This window comes from Lates calcarifer, linkage group LG14 (assembly GCF_001640805.2).
Source record: "Lates calcarifer isolate ASB-BC8 linkage group LG14, TLL_Latcal_v3, whole genome shotgun sequence".
In the NCBI taxonomy this organism is placed as follows: domain Eukaryota; kingdom Metazoa; phylum Chordata; class Actinopteri; family Centropomidae; genus Lates; species Lates calcarifer.
In genome coordinates, this window is record NC_066846.1 from 1,731,434 (window position 1) to 1,747,718 (window position 16,285).

Consider the following 16,285-nt stretch of genomic DNA (forward strand, 5'->3'; position numbering starts at 1 on the left):
CTGCCATATTGCACTGGTCCTTAAGAGTCAGTGGGGGGAGCCATGCAGCCACATGACATGATGTGACAGACCCCACGATACATAAATCAGCTGTCCATCTATCTATGTTTGGATATACAAAGATGACAAACTATTTTTACAGTCCTATTAAGCTACTTTTGACTAGCTGCAGCAAATTCATATTCTTATCTTACATGTTATAATTAGGAAATGTAGGATATTGTATAATACTAACGGTGCGCCTGTCCATAGCTGGAGGCGCTGGTTGGCTTAGCTGAGCATTACAGCTGGAAGCCAGGGAGAAAACAGCTAGCTTAGTTCAACAGCGAACAGTTAAAGCACAGAACTCTGACAAACTCTTGTGTTTACATGCATGGCTTGTTAATCAGTGAACTATAGCTTTTTCAGTAGTTTTTAGTAGATATATTTTAGTAGGTGTATTATTTCACTGCACAGTGGTGCAGTCATGTGGCTGGAGTGTCTGAAAATAGCAGAAATATTATAGGCTGGGAGGTTGAATCCTCCAACTGTAGCATCTTTTGTTTAGGATTATGTGGTTGTGTGTTCTTAAATTAAAATTATACTCATAATGATAAAACAGCATCTGTCGAAATACAGAAATTAGGTAGAAACCCCTCAGCTGGTGATGATGACCATAGGGCTGAAACTCATTTTTAATTCACAATGGATACTGACAGAATAGATGAATTGCTTATCTTTAGTGTGCCTGAGATCTATTTTTCCCTGACATATATACTGTTCCCTATTAATGATTTCAGACTCTCCTGACAGCCACAGTTTGCAGTGGGATTTTTAAAGTTAGAAAGTTACTGTTGATGTAAAAAAAAATCTTTTTTATCTGTTTTTTTTTTCCTCAGAAACTGAAAGAGGAGGTGGTCAGCTTTCTCTGGAATTACGCTGCAAGCAAGGTCTGTGCACTGAAGATATCTGCCCTGTGTGTGTGTGTGTGAGTGTGTGAGAGAGAGAGAGAGACAGCAGTGTATATACCTCCTTTTCTGGGCTTGCCTTGACTAAGGATTTTTGCCATGATTTACAGAATTTTAAAATGTTGTGATAATTCCAAATACTGTTATTTTGGCAGATAAAGAATTGCTGGTGCTGCAAACGGAATTTAACATGGGGACCTGTGGTTAACAGGTCCACAGGTTTAGTAAAGGCAGTTGCTGAACTAGTACATTTTTGAAGCTGCACTAATCTATATTTTTATGTTAACATTGGATCAGATGACTTAATGTAATGTGAAATATGTTGCTGATAGTGACAAACCCTCAGAAATGTATCACCAACTCTGCCCCTCAGATCTATGAAGCTTTTTAGCCTCTTTTAGCTCATTTTTGTAAAAAAAACAGCTTCTATATCTCCTGGAGTTTGAGGTGTTTAAAATGTTGAGTCTTGTGTGTGTGTGTGTGTGTGGTGGGGTGGGTGTGTGTGTGTGTGGTGTGTGTGTGTGTGTGTACACGTGCTGTAACAGGATCCAGAGGTGGCCAGCTGTGGCTACAAGGCTTTGGCAGATTTTCCTGAAGCGGTCCACACAGTAACTCTCCTTCCTGAGGCAGTAAGAACAGCTCCACTCTCCTCACTGTCTCATGTCTATAAATTTTAATTCTGCTTTGAGGTTTTGTTTCTCCTCATGCAGCTTATATTTTGCTTTTTGTGCAACTTATACACACTGATGAATCACATTTTAAATGAAATGTCACCAGTATTACAATAAAAAAAAATCTCTTATAGAAAAAGCCTAATGGAGTGGAACAGTAACATATCAAAAACACACATAAAGATTGTTTATCCATACAACACAGTAAGTTAGCTCATGCTACTTTATTAGCTTTATTAGCTATTGGATGTTTCAGTGTTAACCTGACATTTCATGGAGCACAGCCAGTAGATCATAATTTTATTTGTGCAGTACTTTCCTGAAGATCTACCAGTTTAATCAGCCTCAGCTGTACTTTGTCTGCAGTAATTAATTAACTAATTAACAAATTATAGCCTGTTAACACACCAAACTAAGATGGTGAACATGGCAAATATTACACCTGCTAAAGATCATCTTAGTATTGTTAGCCTACTGATGTTAGCAAACTGTCCAAAGCACCTTAGTAATAGCCTCACTGTGCTGCTAGCATAGCTGTAGTCTTGTTAGTTCAAAATTAGAGAAAAAAAATGAACTGGTTACTGTAATTTACTTTGACTACACCAAAAAGTCAGATCTTTGGCTCCCAATTCTCCTTTTTCTTAGAACTTCTTTTATACAGATTAAACAGTGAATACACCTCAGATTTAAATAAAACTGTCCAACTGTAAAATTAACTAATAATAATGTAACTATTACAGTTTAGCCTTAGAGCATCTGCTTTATGCTTCAATAAACTGAGATGATTTATAAAACACTATTTTGTTTTCCCATGCAGGTGGTGTGTGTGTGATTCAGCTGTATTAATGATCTATTTCAAGCTTGTGTTTACATTGTCTTGTATTTGCTGTATCTGTTGCTGCTGTTCGGTTTGATCTGAAGGCCAGACCAGCTACAAATCTCCCTGAAGATGAGGAGGATGAACAGGCAGAGGAGGAAGAGGAGGAGAAGGATCTCTCCATCCCAGGTTCTTCTTACATGAAGCTGATGGCTCTCACCCCCGTATCTGTTCTCCCAGGTAAAAGAAAATATGCTTCAGTATGGTGCTGTGGTGCTCTCGGGCTAGGCAGTGTTCCTGGTGGGAAAACAGTGAGAGATCATGTCAGAGGATGGGTTGGATCTGGAGGAATGGTGTGATCCATCATTATTGTTTATCAGTGTCATTGTTTCTTACCCTACAGTTCTGGGAAGTTTAATCACAGCACATCAGTGTTACATAGTTTAACTTCTCCTCACAGATATTTATTATTCATCATAATACACTTTCTCTTCTCAGCGTTCGAGCTCTTCTTGACATCACTGGTGAAGCAGGAGATGAACCAGATGCCACGGGGGGTGTACTTCTCCGCCCTGAGAGGGGTTAACCTACGTTCAGACCAGGGTAAAACAGTGGCAGGAATCCCATCATTCATGCTGAAGACCTATGAGAAAAACAAGCAGCCTGGGCTGAAGCCTGGACTAGCAGGTGATTAAATCCATCTGTTACGCCCCACCCTTGGGTGGCCCTATGGGGCGCACAACACTCCACCACTGACCCAAAATTAGCCACAGAAACCATCTTACAAACAGCCAGATTCATGGCATTTATTAACATAAAAACAAACATATCAAACAATGAAGATGAAACCAAGACTATAAAAAAATCAATCAATCACAAAATCAAAACACAACAGCAACACAAAAAGAAACAAGCTGAGAGGCAACATGTCTAGCAGTCCCACACTAGGGAGCCTCTCCTTCTGATACTGGCACTTCATTAATGCCAGGTGCAGCTCATTGATGGCTCATCAGGTATCACCTGGGTGGAGCTAGTGGGAAGACAGGAAAAAGACAAAGCACCACAAACATACAGCCGTAACACCATCCTCTACCTGTGTGGTTGCATATTGGGATGTCGTCAAGATGATGTTATTATTTTAGCTTGTACCCATTTATCTGTATCAGCATACACAATGTCCGATAAGTAACAAGAAACATCAGTAGAGAAATGCCAAAGACGTGTCTGAGGCCAGGTTCATTTTTCAAATTGATCAGAGTAATCAGCCGAATAAAGGGGTCTGTGGTGAAAAAGTTTTTGTTTATGTTTAACAATGATTATCTCAATGTATCAGTATTGGTATCTGCTCAAACATCCAGCTTCAGGAGGTGCTTCCAAACAATAAATCTTTAGTTTTTTTCCCCCAAATCATGTTAAAATCCGTTCTGCCGTTCAAACAACAGGGTGAATGCTAGCTGGTTCTAGAGAGTCAGAACAACCCTTATTTCTGTTTAGTCAGTGCTCACATTGTGCATATTCCTAAAAATTGTGTTAATCAAATCTGTCGGGAACTAATTCACACACAGAAAATACAGGGCAGGCAGTGTTATTCCTGCACACATGTACTGTTTTTAAGCTCACTATGTTCACCTCAGGAGATGGGACCTTGGAGGTGTCAGGATACCTATACAAGCTAAAGAATGAGAGGTGGTAGTGGAGTTCGTAGAGTCCCGGAAACAGTTTTATTCCCTAGGCCCCCTCTACCATTGCTAAACTGGCCATGCTCAACCTGAGTACACTTGAGTTGAGCTTGAAGTTGTAGTTTGCTCACCCTGTTTTTTTTCTGTGTGTGTGTGTGTGTGTGTGTGTGTGTGTGTGTGTGTGTGTGTGTGTGTGTGTGTGTGTGTGTGTGTTGTAGCTGGACTGCTGCTCAGTTATGAGCTGCCTGTGCAGACGGACCGAAACGGCAAACCAATTGATCGCTTCCTCATCAGCCGCAGCCGCAGCTACCAGCAGACCCTGACAGCCCTCATTCATGAGGTACATATAAACCTGTCCTTCCCCTTCCTCTCATAATTTTCTTTGTTTTTTGAACAATGAAAAACGAATTTTCTACTTTATTTTGGTGTGCAGGTGAACATTCAGCCATCTGAATGGCACAGGGCCCTCCTCCTACCCCAGGCCTGGAGGGGCTTCATGAACCGAGCTTTCCATGCTGTCTTACAGGTTTGTTCCTCTGGCACCTGACAGACTGATTATATATTTATAGAAAAACTGACTGATATTACATACGGTTCAAGAAAGGAAAGGTTCTCTAGGCACTGTTAAGTAGAGCATGGAGAAGAGATTTATTAAAAAGACGACTAAATCCAAATTCAGCAGGGCGAAAGTGATGAAATGTATGTATGGAGCATGACACACTACACAGTGCTTATATAGTGGAAATTGCAGTTTCTACAGTGACTTTTCTTTTTTCTTTTCTGTATTTTGGTAGTAATTTTAATTCTAATTCTTCAAATATGAAAATTACATTATTGGAATTATTTTTTATACATCATTCATTCATTATCTATACCACTTATTTAAGGGTCACAGGGGTGCTGGAGCCTATCCCAGCTGTCACTGGGCAAGAGGCGGGGTACACCCTGTACAGATCACCAGTCCATCAGCAGGTCCAACATACGAGGGGGCTTCAAAAAGTTTGTGGAAAAAGTACATAGCTAAAAATCATATGCAGGGATTTTGATCTTAATGCTTCTGTACGTTCTCGTACTAACGTGTCATAACATGTTCTAACATGAACCCTTAAATACATGTTGCAACGCAAAAATAAACATCATAACTTGAAACCATTTTCTCCAACTGTCCTTTTTCCACAAACTTTTTGAAGCTCCCTCGTATACAGACAAACAACCATTCACACTCACATTCACACCACAGTCACCAATTAACCTAATGCATGTCTATGGACTGTGGGAGGAAGCTGGAGAATCCAGAGAGAACCCACACAGGCACAGGGAGAACATGTAACCTCCACACAGAAAAGCCGGGGCTCGAACTCGTAATCTTTTTGCTGTGAAGCGACAGTGCTTAACCACTGCATCACCGTGCCAGCCCTTTTTACATCATGCACCTGGAAAATGGAAATGATATTTCAGTTTGATTAAATTGTTAAATTCACATTAATTCTAAAGCGTAAAGATTTCATTACATCTGCTTTACTCAGGTATTTATTCCCAGTCATCTTGGTGTGTCTTTGTGAGTGTAATTTAAAGATGTGCTTGTGGTACTGATCCTTCAAAAATCTTTACCTAACAAACCCAACCTGTGTGCATTGTTTGGAGTTGGAGAGAATAAAATGGATGTCCTGCATGGTGTAGTTAACTCTGGTTTTCTGTGGGTGTGTTTTGTGTTTGCATTCAGGGTCGACGTGCTGACTTGGAGATGCAACAGAAACAAGGCAAAGAGAACCCAGAGGAGCTGCAGTACAAACAGCACTGTGCCTGGATGTGGTGAGAGGACACACACACACACACACACACACACACACACACACACACACACACACACACATACATGCAAATCCAGTTTAATAATACAGGTGCGTAAAAACTGATGTTAATGTAGCTGATGTAGAGTAACAGGACTATGTTCCTGATGATTCAAATGGTAATACAGTGCTAGATGTCATGTAACAAAGACTCTAAGATCAGAGCATTCAGCATAGTATAAAACATTTATACTGTGTGTTTCTGTTTCATGCTACAGTTTCACTCACTGTAGGTGTCAGTTTTTATTTAATCAGAGTTTACATGTTAACCTGTTGGTAACCTGTTCATTTTTGAAATTGTTTTGTCCAAGATTCTCATTTTACATTACAAAATGAAAACAGTACATAGTATAAATATACACTGTTGCCCATAAAGTTGGAATAAAATATTTTTTAGCTCTTCTCGTGAAATGATTGTGACAATGTGATTTATTCTTGATAGATAAAGTGTATATCTTCTCAAAACAAAATTGGTAACTGGGACTCAGTATGTGATCATTGCACTTGGTCAAAGGTGATTACTGTATAAACATGAATAAAAAGAGGAATGTGTCTGAAAAAAATATTCCAACTTTATGGGCAACAGTTTATTAATTACACCTACATGGTAAAATAAAACATATGTGCATACTTGAGTAAAACAGAATAAAATAGAAGTACAAAGAAGTCAAATACAGGCAGGTGAATGCTACAGTAGATACTGGTTATCTGGTTTTACTCAGCCCTTTGCACCTTTTTTGGATTCAGGTCTCATTTACTGCACAATTAATGAATGCACCACACACAAAAGAATGACATCTTAGTCTGTCGTATGTGTGTTTTTATATGGATATGGTTGGAATGAAAATAAACGACTTGAAAGATTTGAAAATGAAAAATCAACATAAAGGTTCTAAAACTAAAAAATGAAATGTTAAGATTTAGGATATGAGTACAAAACATAAGTAATCAACAGATGGAATATAAAATACAGGCACTGGCCTTCATATTTGTCACAGTAGGTCACACGCCTTGCTAGAACAAACATCTGCTTGCTGTGTCAGCCAGGTGACAGATGCACCTGTCTGAGATGAAAGGAGAGTGTGTGTGTGTGTGTTTGTCTTTGAGCATAGGCTGTTATTTATACATCACTGCATTAGCAGAGCAGCCTTTCATACAGTGATGACGTTCAAATCACTGTTTGTCTCATTTTCTTCTTTCCTTCCCTTCTTCCTCTTGTCTTTGTCTCGTTCCTCTCAGGGCCAGAGATCAGCTGGCAAATGTCATCAAAGCTGCTACAAAGTGAGTCTCCAGCTTGTGATCGCTACATTTAGATTCACAGGAAAATCAATAACGTACAACCTGGTGTGCTGTATTATCAGAAATGTTGGCAGAGGCCTTCTGAGTGTTGGAGCTGACAGTAGGATGTGCTGTGTGTTCCTCAGAGACAGTCCTGTTGTTCAGGGAAACTCCATCCTGGCTCTGAGTGGCCTGGCTGCTGCCCTCGCCAAATATGAGAGCAACCTGCCTGCTGACAGTGACGGCAGCCTCGGAGTAAGATACTCAGCATTTCACTACAGTATTCTCTGTCATTGTAAATCAACCAAAGTTGAAGTTTTCGTCAAAGTTGGTGAGCTTGGCTTATTAAAGTTGGTTTCTTTTTTTCTTTATATTTATTTGTATTGTATAATTTCAGATTATTTGAATTGAAAAATAATCAAATCCTAATTGAATTAACACAATTGTTGTTATTAGCAGTAGTTTATTATCATTTGATAGTTTAAAAAAACATCATATAAATCTCTCTGTCATCAGTGAGTGGCTATGTCTATACTCAGGATCACTTATAAGACAACAGCAAAATGTCTTATTAAAGAATTAGAAAAGACGTTTATGCTGGGCGTCCTATGGAAGTGTATTTTTCTAGCTGTCAATAAATCCCATGAAAAGAGCAGAATCAACAATGAGAGCACACCTGTTGAAAACATATCAATGAGCTGAACTTATACAACAACCATACTATTCCATTCACTGTCCCAGTCAGGTACAGAGATGACCAGATCTTCTGGTCTCTCACATAGGTTTGCATTGTCAACCCTCAACTTAAAATAATTAGATGTGTCCTCACTTTGATCCTCAGATAAGGACTCCTGTGTAGACTTTGTCTGGTTCCACTACTCCTACCAACAGCCACTGGTTAGCAGCCCCTCTGGTATGAGTTAGAGTGCAAGCAAGTCTACAGGGCCATCTGGTGGTGTGATCGAGTTCACAGTGTGGTTACAGGTGTGGAGGGCATAGTTAATGTAGAAAGCTCTACAATCACTGCTCGCTGATTTACCACTATAGGCTGGACCAGAGTTTGTGCCCACAGCCAGCTGGTTGGCCATGGTGCTGGAGACCCTACTCAGCATCATCAGCAGCAGCTACAAGGCCAGAGGACAAGTTTTCCCATGGTTCCTGCATGTAAGTCTCAGCTCAACAGAGTTTTCGTCTTTCCCAGTGGCAACCATAGATATAAAGATTCAGGAATTAATGTGTGTATGAAGGTTAGACTGTCTGTAGTCACTTGGTCTGTTCAGATAATGTTTATTCAGTCAGTTTTTAAGCAGCAGCACAGCCTCTTATATTAGTTCTATACTCTTCCAGAGTATAGAACCAATATCAAACACTTGACACCCTCCCCCTCCTCAGCGTTCCTACTCAGGTGAGAACACAGCGAGTGCCATCGCTCGCTCCTGTGCCAGCCTAGCGTTGTCCTTGCTGGTCCCGGTGCTGGTGGTGTGGCAGAGGAACAGCCTGGTCCAGGTCCTGTCAGCTCTGCAGGCCGGCCTGCCGGGCTCACCCACCGCCGACGACTCCCAGGCTGTCCAGTTCCACTCCGGCCTCGCGCTGGGCATGGTGCTGTCCAGTCTGCACCACCAACGCCTCAGGTGGGGGAGTTTGTACGGATTCAAACACACACTGACTGTTGTGCTCGATTATGGTTTCACCTGCCTGTCTCTCTGTGTTACCCAGTGACGTCTCTGTTCAGAAGGACACTGAGCTGCTCCTCAGCTCACTGGATGCTCTGGAAAGTTGCTCCTTCAACCCCAACCTGGAATACAAGTCAGTGCTCTGTCTTCAGACATGATGTTTTAGTATATGTGGGTACCCAGCAGAGTTGTAGCAATATGAAAAAAATATGGATATGGATATTTTAGGCAAACCCTTCACCTGATGCTGATTTGTGAAGCCCAGAATCAGTGTTATTGGATGAGAGGTTTGATAGCTGATTTGTTTCTTTTTCCTTCCATATGATCATACTTCTTTCCCCTCCTCAGCACCGGCTGCATGTTGGGTCTGGGTCTGGTGCTGGCAGCTCTCTGCAGCAGTGGACAGACAGATCAACACATCCACGTCACCCAAACGTTAGACAAACTACTGCTGAACCTACAGGACAGCAGCGGGCAGGGACGCATGCTGCAGGAGGTACCACTGTGTACACAGCAAGTTTTATTATGCCTTGGTAGACAAAAATGTAATGGAGCCATAAAACATTTTGTCCTTTGAGTAAAAGTAACAATCACTGACAAAGTGAGCATAGACCACCCAGGCCAAGGTTTCATCGATAGTAAAAAAAAAACCTTAGTAAAAATGATTTGCTACAGTGGAATAGTGTTGAATATGATCATCTGTGCAGGTCTTGGCGTACTCTGTGGCGTGTGTGGGCGTCTCAGCCTTCAGTGGAGGTCTTATAGATGCAGCCAAGGCTGAGGAGGTCATGAACGCTCTGCGCACCCTGACTGAGGAGAGCCAGCAGGTCAGTAGGAGAGTGTGTTGTGTCTGCTGGGACAAGGAAACACACGTTCACTTTTGTGCAAAATTTTAGGCACGCTCTAAAGTCAGGACTTAGTAAGTCAGTTAAGACTCTTCTTCTTGATTTAGGAATTTTCCCACTCTGCCTGCACATCACTTCAGGTTCTGAGATATTATATAACATCCACCCCTGAACTTTTGAGTACAGCCTGTCTAGGTTTTAACATTATTATGTGCTTTTGAATGCAGAGGCATGTACATTATTTTGTAAAATCTCCTTTGAGTGAAGTAGTTTGAGTGGGGTTAGTAGCTGCTCAGTGCAGTTTGGATGCTGATCTTGTAAGAGCCTGTTATGCTGGCTTAGAATTGTATTTCTATAGCACAACAGGTTTAGTTTTCACTTGTGTAACTTATGTGTCCAGACCCCAGGGTTCTCCCTGGCTCTGGGCTTGGTAGTCCACGGTCTGTCGCTGTCTGGTCACGGTAAAGCAGAGGACATCCACCCTCGACTGCTGGCTGCGTGGATCAAGATCTTACTGGCTGAGGTACCAGGACTACATTTTGTTTCCTGATCAAAGCTGCATTAAATGTTTATATAAAGTCAACTCATCTTCTCAGTCTTAATCAAACTGTGGTTTACAGGCAGCCTAATGTATCACCTTTTTTCTCCAAACCCAAGTATTTATACCTACAGACAATTTACATCATTGGATTTCAGTGAAGGAGTTGTCTTTGTGTTTCAGGGTTGTCCCACTATGCAGCGACTGGCTGCCGTCAACGGGCTGGTGGCTTTAGTGGGATCTGAGAGTTACCTCATTCAGGTAAGAAATCCACCCATCTCAATGACGAGGCAGAACGTCCTCATAAAAGAACAAAACACAGGCTTTTTTTTAATCTGGCAGTTATTGCTTTGTGAGCACCGGGGAGTGCATAGTTTAATTTTTTTTTAAATGTTGGGCTGAAGTGTTTTGTGGTTTTTGTCACTGTCTGTTTAAATCTTAACTTTTGCCTTGTGTTCCAGTTAAAAAGTGAATTGGAGCTTTCCTCCCAGCAGCAGAGCAGACTGAATGAGGTTATTCGAGCCATCACACAGGTATGTGACATTTTGTTGTTTCATCACCACAAAATGGGAAATTATGTGTGTGATGGATCCTCACTGTACCAATATATGTTATTACTCTACTGTCAATATCACCACCATCAGGCCAAATTCCCAGTGACCTTTGACAGGTTTCCATGAAAGGAGGATGAGGATGTTAGCGGTCCTCAGAAGATCCTCCGAACCTCAGGACAACTTTGTATAACTATTTAATACCAGGCTGGCGTGGTTCTAATGATTCGTTTTTCTTATTAATCTGACATGTCCTTTGCTCTTTACGTATGTGTTTTGCCTCTCTGTTACAGATCATAACGTTCTCAGGAGCCATTGGTTTACAGTCCAACAGTGCCTGTTTGGTGGGTCATTTGCATTTGGCCCACGTGTCCACCAGTCACAGTCACACAGCAGGTAGGTGCTACATGGATGAACTCATGACATTTTACTTAATCAATCAATATGAACAGAATCTCAGCCCCATAACATTTTCTCTCTATATGTATTGTATACCAGGAATTAGTCCAGTCCTCTTGCAGTAGCTGAACTGTTCAGAAGCACAAATCTGATTTATGGTTTACTCCAGTCCAGCTGAATTTTTATTTCAGACTTTTTGGTTGAAGATTGACTTGATGTTTAGAATTGACTGGAAATGTGTTACAGGAAACTGCTGTTTTATGTTTTTCTCTTTTTTTCCTCTCTATTTCAGTTCCTCAGGATTTCAGTTACCTCTCAGAGAAAAGTGTCATCAGATCCATCATTGACTTCATCTCAGAGGCTGGAAAGAAAGGTTTGTTGACTAATTTAATTAAATCTTTCAGTGTAAAAACTCAAGGGGAAAGCACAGTTAACAACTTTATTACATTCACTTCTACAGTTAACAGAATCTTTCCAAAACAATTCATATGTTTTTTACTCTTGGGAACAAATGATCTGTCTTTTTGCCCAGGTCCAGAATTCTCTCATCCAGCTCTGGTCAAAACTGCTCTGACTCCCCTGGCATCAGTTGGAGCCAGTTTCCAGTACCCACCCATTAACTGGAGTGCTGTCCTGTCTCCTCTGATGAGGCTAAGCTTCGGTAAGACTTCTCATGGAGTCATATACTTGTACTGAAAGATTAGCAGTGTCAAAACACTGTGTTGAAATGTTTTGTTTTGACAGGAGAGGATGTGCAGCATCAGTGTGTGGTACTGGCAGCGTGTCAAGCTCAGTCCTCTCAGAGTGCTTCTCTGTTTCTGGGCTCCTGGCTGTCACCACCCCTTGTGCACAGTATCAGTGTAAGTTTTTCTTGAGTAGAGCTATCAGAGAGTATCAACCAAAATGAGTCTGCTGTATATCTATCCTATGACTGAATCACATGACTGATGACAAAGGAGGCCTCGTGATTGGTTCATTTCGAGTTTCAGATTGCGTTTGTACTTCTACTTCTGTTTCAGCCTTCCTGTTTTCCTGCAGCTTTATTCATTACACACAAGAAAACACAAAATGAATTAAATACGACTCCTTATATTAAAAACTAACACAGTGACATATAGGTCCCACTATGTGATGCTACTGCAGCACACAACACAAAGCATACCTATTCATTAGGCCAAGTATTGTTTGAAAATTGTCGATACTTGTGCTATGCTGATAGAAGTTTTTACGACGATACTAAATAAAAGTTTTTCTTTCTCTTCTTTACTTTGAGAGGTGAAAGCACATTTTTCTACAGAGCTCCTCAAATCTTGCATTTTGTCTAGATACAGGCAGTCATACGAGAAAAAGAATGAATAAACAAGATTACAAACCTGACCAGACATTCAATGCCAGCTTTCAGTTCTTGACAGTTTTTGATATTTAGCCTACAAATAGACTCTGGTTGGCATACTGCATTTTGATACCACCCCTGCCTATAAGATAGTCAGAGATGCCTTTGGAGAGCTTTACAGCCCATTTTCCTCCTCCAGTATCAGACTCGTGCTCACCTGTATGAGACCCTTGGCTTGTGGATGAAGCACGTTGCTGAGGACAAGCTCCAGGTGTATGTGGAGAGCCTGGGCCTGCAGCAGTTCCAGGGGGACCTTCGTCCCCAGCGTCTGCCCCTGTGCCGCGCTCTCCTGCAGGGCCTCGCTCAGGCAATGGCCCTCCCAAACCCTCCCAGTAACTGCTGGACCATCCTCTGCTCCACCACAGAGAAGATCTTCACCATCCTGCCAAACCAAATCCAGGTAGAAAATGGAGTGTTTACACAACTATTTACAATCCACACACCTCAACTACAACTTCAATTTCATTCGCCTTTATCTTCTCCTCTTCAGCTCACACTTTAAGTGCTTTCAACACCTAAACATCAGCTGACAGCTCCACTGTTTTCACTTATCATTTAACTGAGGTTCATTGCTCTCAGTAAGAACACAGCTGTTTCTTACAGCCTGATAACATCTTTTGATGATTTCAATTCAAAATCTTTCCAGCATTTTCACTTAACTATTCTCATTCATCATCATGAGATAATCAGGAATGACTCAAATAAATGATGCGGAAGTGAATTTTGAGTCAAATGTAATGCACCACCTATACTCACATCAAACCCAATATGATTCAGTAGGTCTCTCTAACTTTGCACAGATTCTGCTGAACACTGTAGCTTTTTGTGGAGGAAAAAAACACTGATCCACCATGTTGAATGTTTCTGTGTGATGTCCCAGCAAGCTGTGTTGTGATTGGTCGGAATATGCAAAGAATTGCAAGTCAGAATTCACGTCTGATGTGTAAAGACCTGAAATTAATATCTCTTCTTTCAGCTCTGCCATTTCAGCTTCTCTCACAGGTTATATTTTGACTTCTGCCTCATCTTATTTCAGTATTTTAAATGTATCAAGTGCAGATTTGAAGCAGCTCATTTTTAAACAGAAATCATGGCTTACTCTGACACTAACAGTTCATCTGATGTTCAGTGTTTAATACTCTCCTATTTACAGCAAATAGTCTTCTTGTAATGATAAATTCATTTCTTGTAGGATGATGAAGTGGATTTGTACGTGGGAGTCGCCAAATGTCTGTCTGAGATGTCTGACACAGAAATTGATCGAATCGCTCGAGTCACAGAGGTACAGTATGATGGTTTCTCCCTGCTTCCTTTATGCTAAGCTAGGCTAACCATATCCCTATTCTAGCTCTCTACTTAACCTACAAACATGAGATCTCGTCTCACTCTCAGAAAGAAAGCAAACAGTTGTACTTTGCTAAATGTTTCTATTCCTTTCTTTAAACTTAACTTGTGATTAACTCAAATTAAATGATCTACATAAGTAATGAAATCACCTTAGCATCGCTGGCACTTTTCAACATCAGTCTAATACATGCTAACCACCTTAAAACCACTATTTGTACGGTTTTTATCATTGTGAAAAAGTGAGACAATCCCACTGACATATACAGATCAGATGTTAGCGTTCATTGCAATCTGCACTGCCTTTTTTCATGCTAAGGGCGGCAAAGTCAGACATTTTCAACTTTCACATATAGTGGATTTAAAAATCTAGAAGTGAAAAAATATTGTTGGAACTTTTGTAATTAACTGTAATTAATTTGAATATCCTAAAATATCCTAAAAAATCAGAAATGGGGTGTATAATGTTAATTAAACTGATATGAACTTTCTAGATCCTACTTCAGGTATTTTAACCAAAAACTCATCCACATATTAAAGGCTAATTTTTGGTTTATTTTAAGCTGGGTCTTATTTTTGTATGTTTGGTCTTATTTTAGACTCAGATGGAGAAGACGTGCTTCATCCTGGCTTACCTGACTTCCCAAGGCAGAGTTCCCCTCCTGGGTCTCAATGACGTCATTGCTGGCGTGCTTCGTGGTTGGCCAAGCCGCAGAGTCGGCTGGCTCCTCCTGCAAACTTTTTATCAGTGTCGCCTGGCCACCAGCGCCAACACAGGTCAGGGCGGAAGTCAAGCTGGAAACCTTCTCCTGCTGCATTCACATGATATTAGAGAAGTGGAAACACGTGCAGGAAAATACTATCCAAACACCATCCATTTAGCTTTCAATTGATAATCTCATCTGAGCAGTGTGCACTCTTGCAGTGGATTTTTTAATGAAGCCACTAGGAGGCACAATTCCACACATGTATGATTGATTTGTTGACAGGGCAACACATTCTACACCTTCTCTCAATGTTTTTTTTTTTTGTATGGGCATTTCTATCCTTATATATGACATGTATGTACTTGTTCTGTTTTATTATGGTCCTCTGGTCTGTTCTTTGTCATAGGCGTCTCCAAACGAATGGAGTGGCTGCTGGAGCTGATGGGCCACATCCGAAACGTTACCTACGGTGCAACCTCTGTCTCATGCGGAGACACCAAACTGGTATGTTTCTGAGCAAACTGCAGGGTGGTTGTTGTCACATGCCTCACATACATAACTCTCGCTATGTTAAGAAGTCTGCGTTTCAGCATGTAGGTGAGGGGTGAGGGTTCCTCGGGTGAAATAACTTGTCATTGCTGAGGTGGTTTGGAATGCAGCTGCTGTCTCATTGGGTGTGTCCTCTAAAACAAATGAAATGCAGGTGGTATCTATTCACAATAATTATAGTAGGAAAAACCGGTAGAGTAGACAAGTCTAAACTTTATTACAAGCTATGTCTTTAGGTTATTTGTGTAAACTTGTGCTCAGCTAAGCGCTAACTGCTGAGATGTGTGAACTCAGTACTGTCTAGGTTACACTGTTTTATGACCAGTATATTTACTTTAAATTTTTCTCCAGGCCACAGACTTCCTGTTCCAGGTCTTTGCTGCTGCTGTAGTTTCCTGGGGTGACCACTTCATGCCCCTCCTCCTTGGCATCAGAGCCCAGTGGTTCCCTTGGCAACCAGGCGCCAAACCTCAAGTTCTAAGACATAGCCTGTACAGCTATGAGGAGTCGCTCACTGACGGCGACTCTGCCGCAGTGCCTGCTCGGAATGTCCCACAGTCTGCCTCAGCTTCTGGACAAAGAGCCCTGGAGCAGCCAGACACAAAAGGTCAGTGTGTCAGCTCTCAGCACCTTCAGGCCACTGAGTGAAAATCCACAGTGTCAGCCTTGAGTTTAGGGCCCTACCTGTGGTTAAAGGAGAGGCACATGGCTGATTTAGTGCACCAGCCATTTGTTTGATATATTCTCATTTAAAGTTTCGAGATTTTTTTTTGGTGATGAGAGTGTGAAATGTGTCTGTGTGTCTCACAGTTCATAGACTGGCTTCTCAGCATCGTAGAAGGTCCTGACCAGAGTTTGTCGACCACAACCATCGGCACAGCCAAAGGTGAAAAAACACAAACCTAACCAGAAATACAGTGCACACTACATAGAAGTCTGCACACTGGCGGGTGGGCGGGCGTGTTGATGACGTTCTCCTGCAGTGCTGGTCTTCTGGCGCACTGATGAGTAGGTCTCAGTTTCATTTGTGTATCGTGCTCCACT

General features: G+C 41.4%; 1 protein-coding gene across 1 annotated transcript in view; it reads left to right on the forward strand.

Moving 5' to 3' along the window:
- focad (focadhesin) overlaps positions 1-16,285 on the forward strand; it is a 44,848-nt gene that overhangs the window by 26,928 nt on the left and 1,635 nt on the right. Inside the window, 28 exon segments of the mRNA XM_018693825.2 lie at positions 879-929; positions 1,493-1,576; positions 2,540-2,675; positions 2,934-3,122; positions 4,333-4,454; positions 4,548-4,640; positions 5,838-5,926; positions 7,204-7,245; positions 7,389-7,497; positions 8,290-8,406; positions 8,635-8,873; positions 8,959-9,048; positions 9,264-9,411; positions 9,623-9,742; positions 10,161-10,283; positions 10,482-10,559; positions 10,760-10,831; positions 11,143-11,245; positions 11,541-11,621; positions 11,781-11,909; positions 11,993-12,108; positions 12,781-13,041; positions 13,834-13,923; positions 14,585-14,762; positions 15,099-15,196; positions 15,593-15,748; positions 15,750-15,848; positions 16,052-16,127. Coding sequence (XP_018549341.2) covers positions 879-929; positions 1,493-1,576; positions 2,540-2,675; positions 2,934-3,122; positions 4,333-4,454; positions 4,548-4,640; positions 5,838-5,926; positions 7,204-7,245; positions 7,389-7,497; positions 8,290-8,406; positions 8,635-8,873; positions 8,959-9,048; positions 9,264-9,411; positions 9,623-9,742; positions 10,161-10,283; positions 10,482-10,559; positions 10,760-10,831; positions 11,143-11,245; positions 11,541-11,621; positions 11,781-11,909; positions 11,993-12,108; positions 12,781-13,041; positions 13,834-13,923; positions 14,585-14,762; positions 15,099-15,196; positions 15,593-15,748; positions 15,750-15,848; positions 16,052-16,127 — 3,289 coding nt within the window.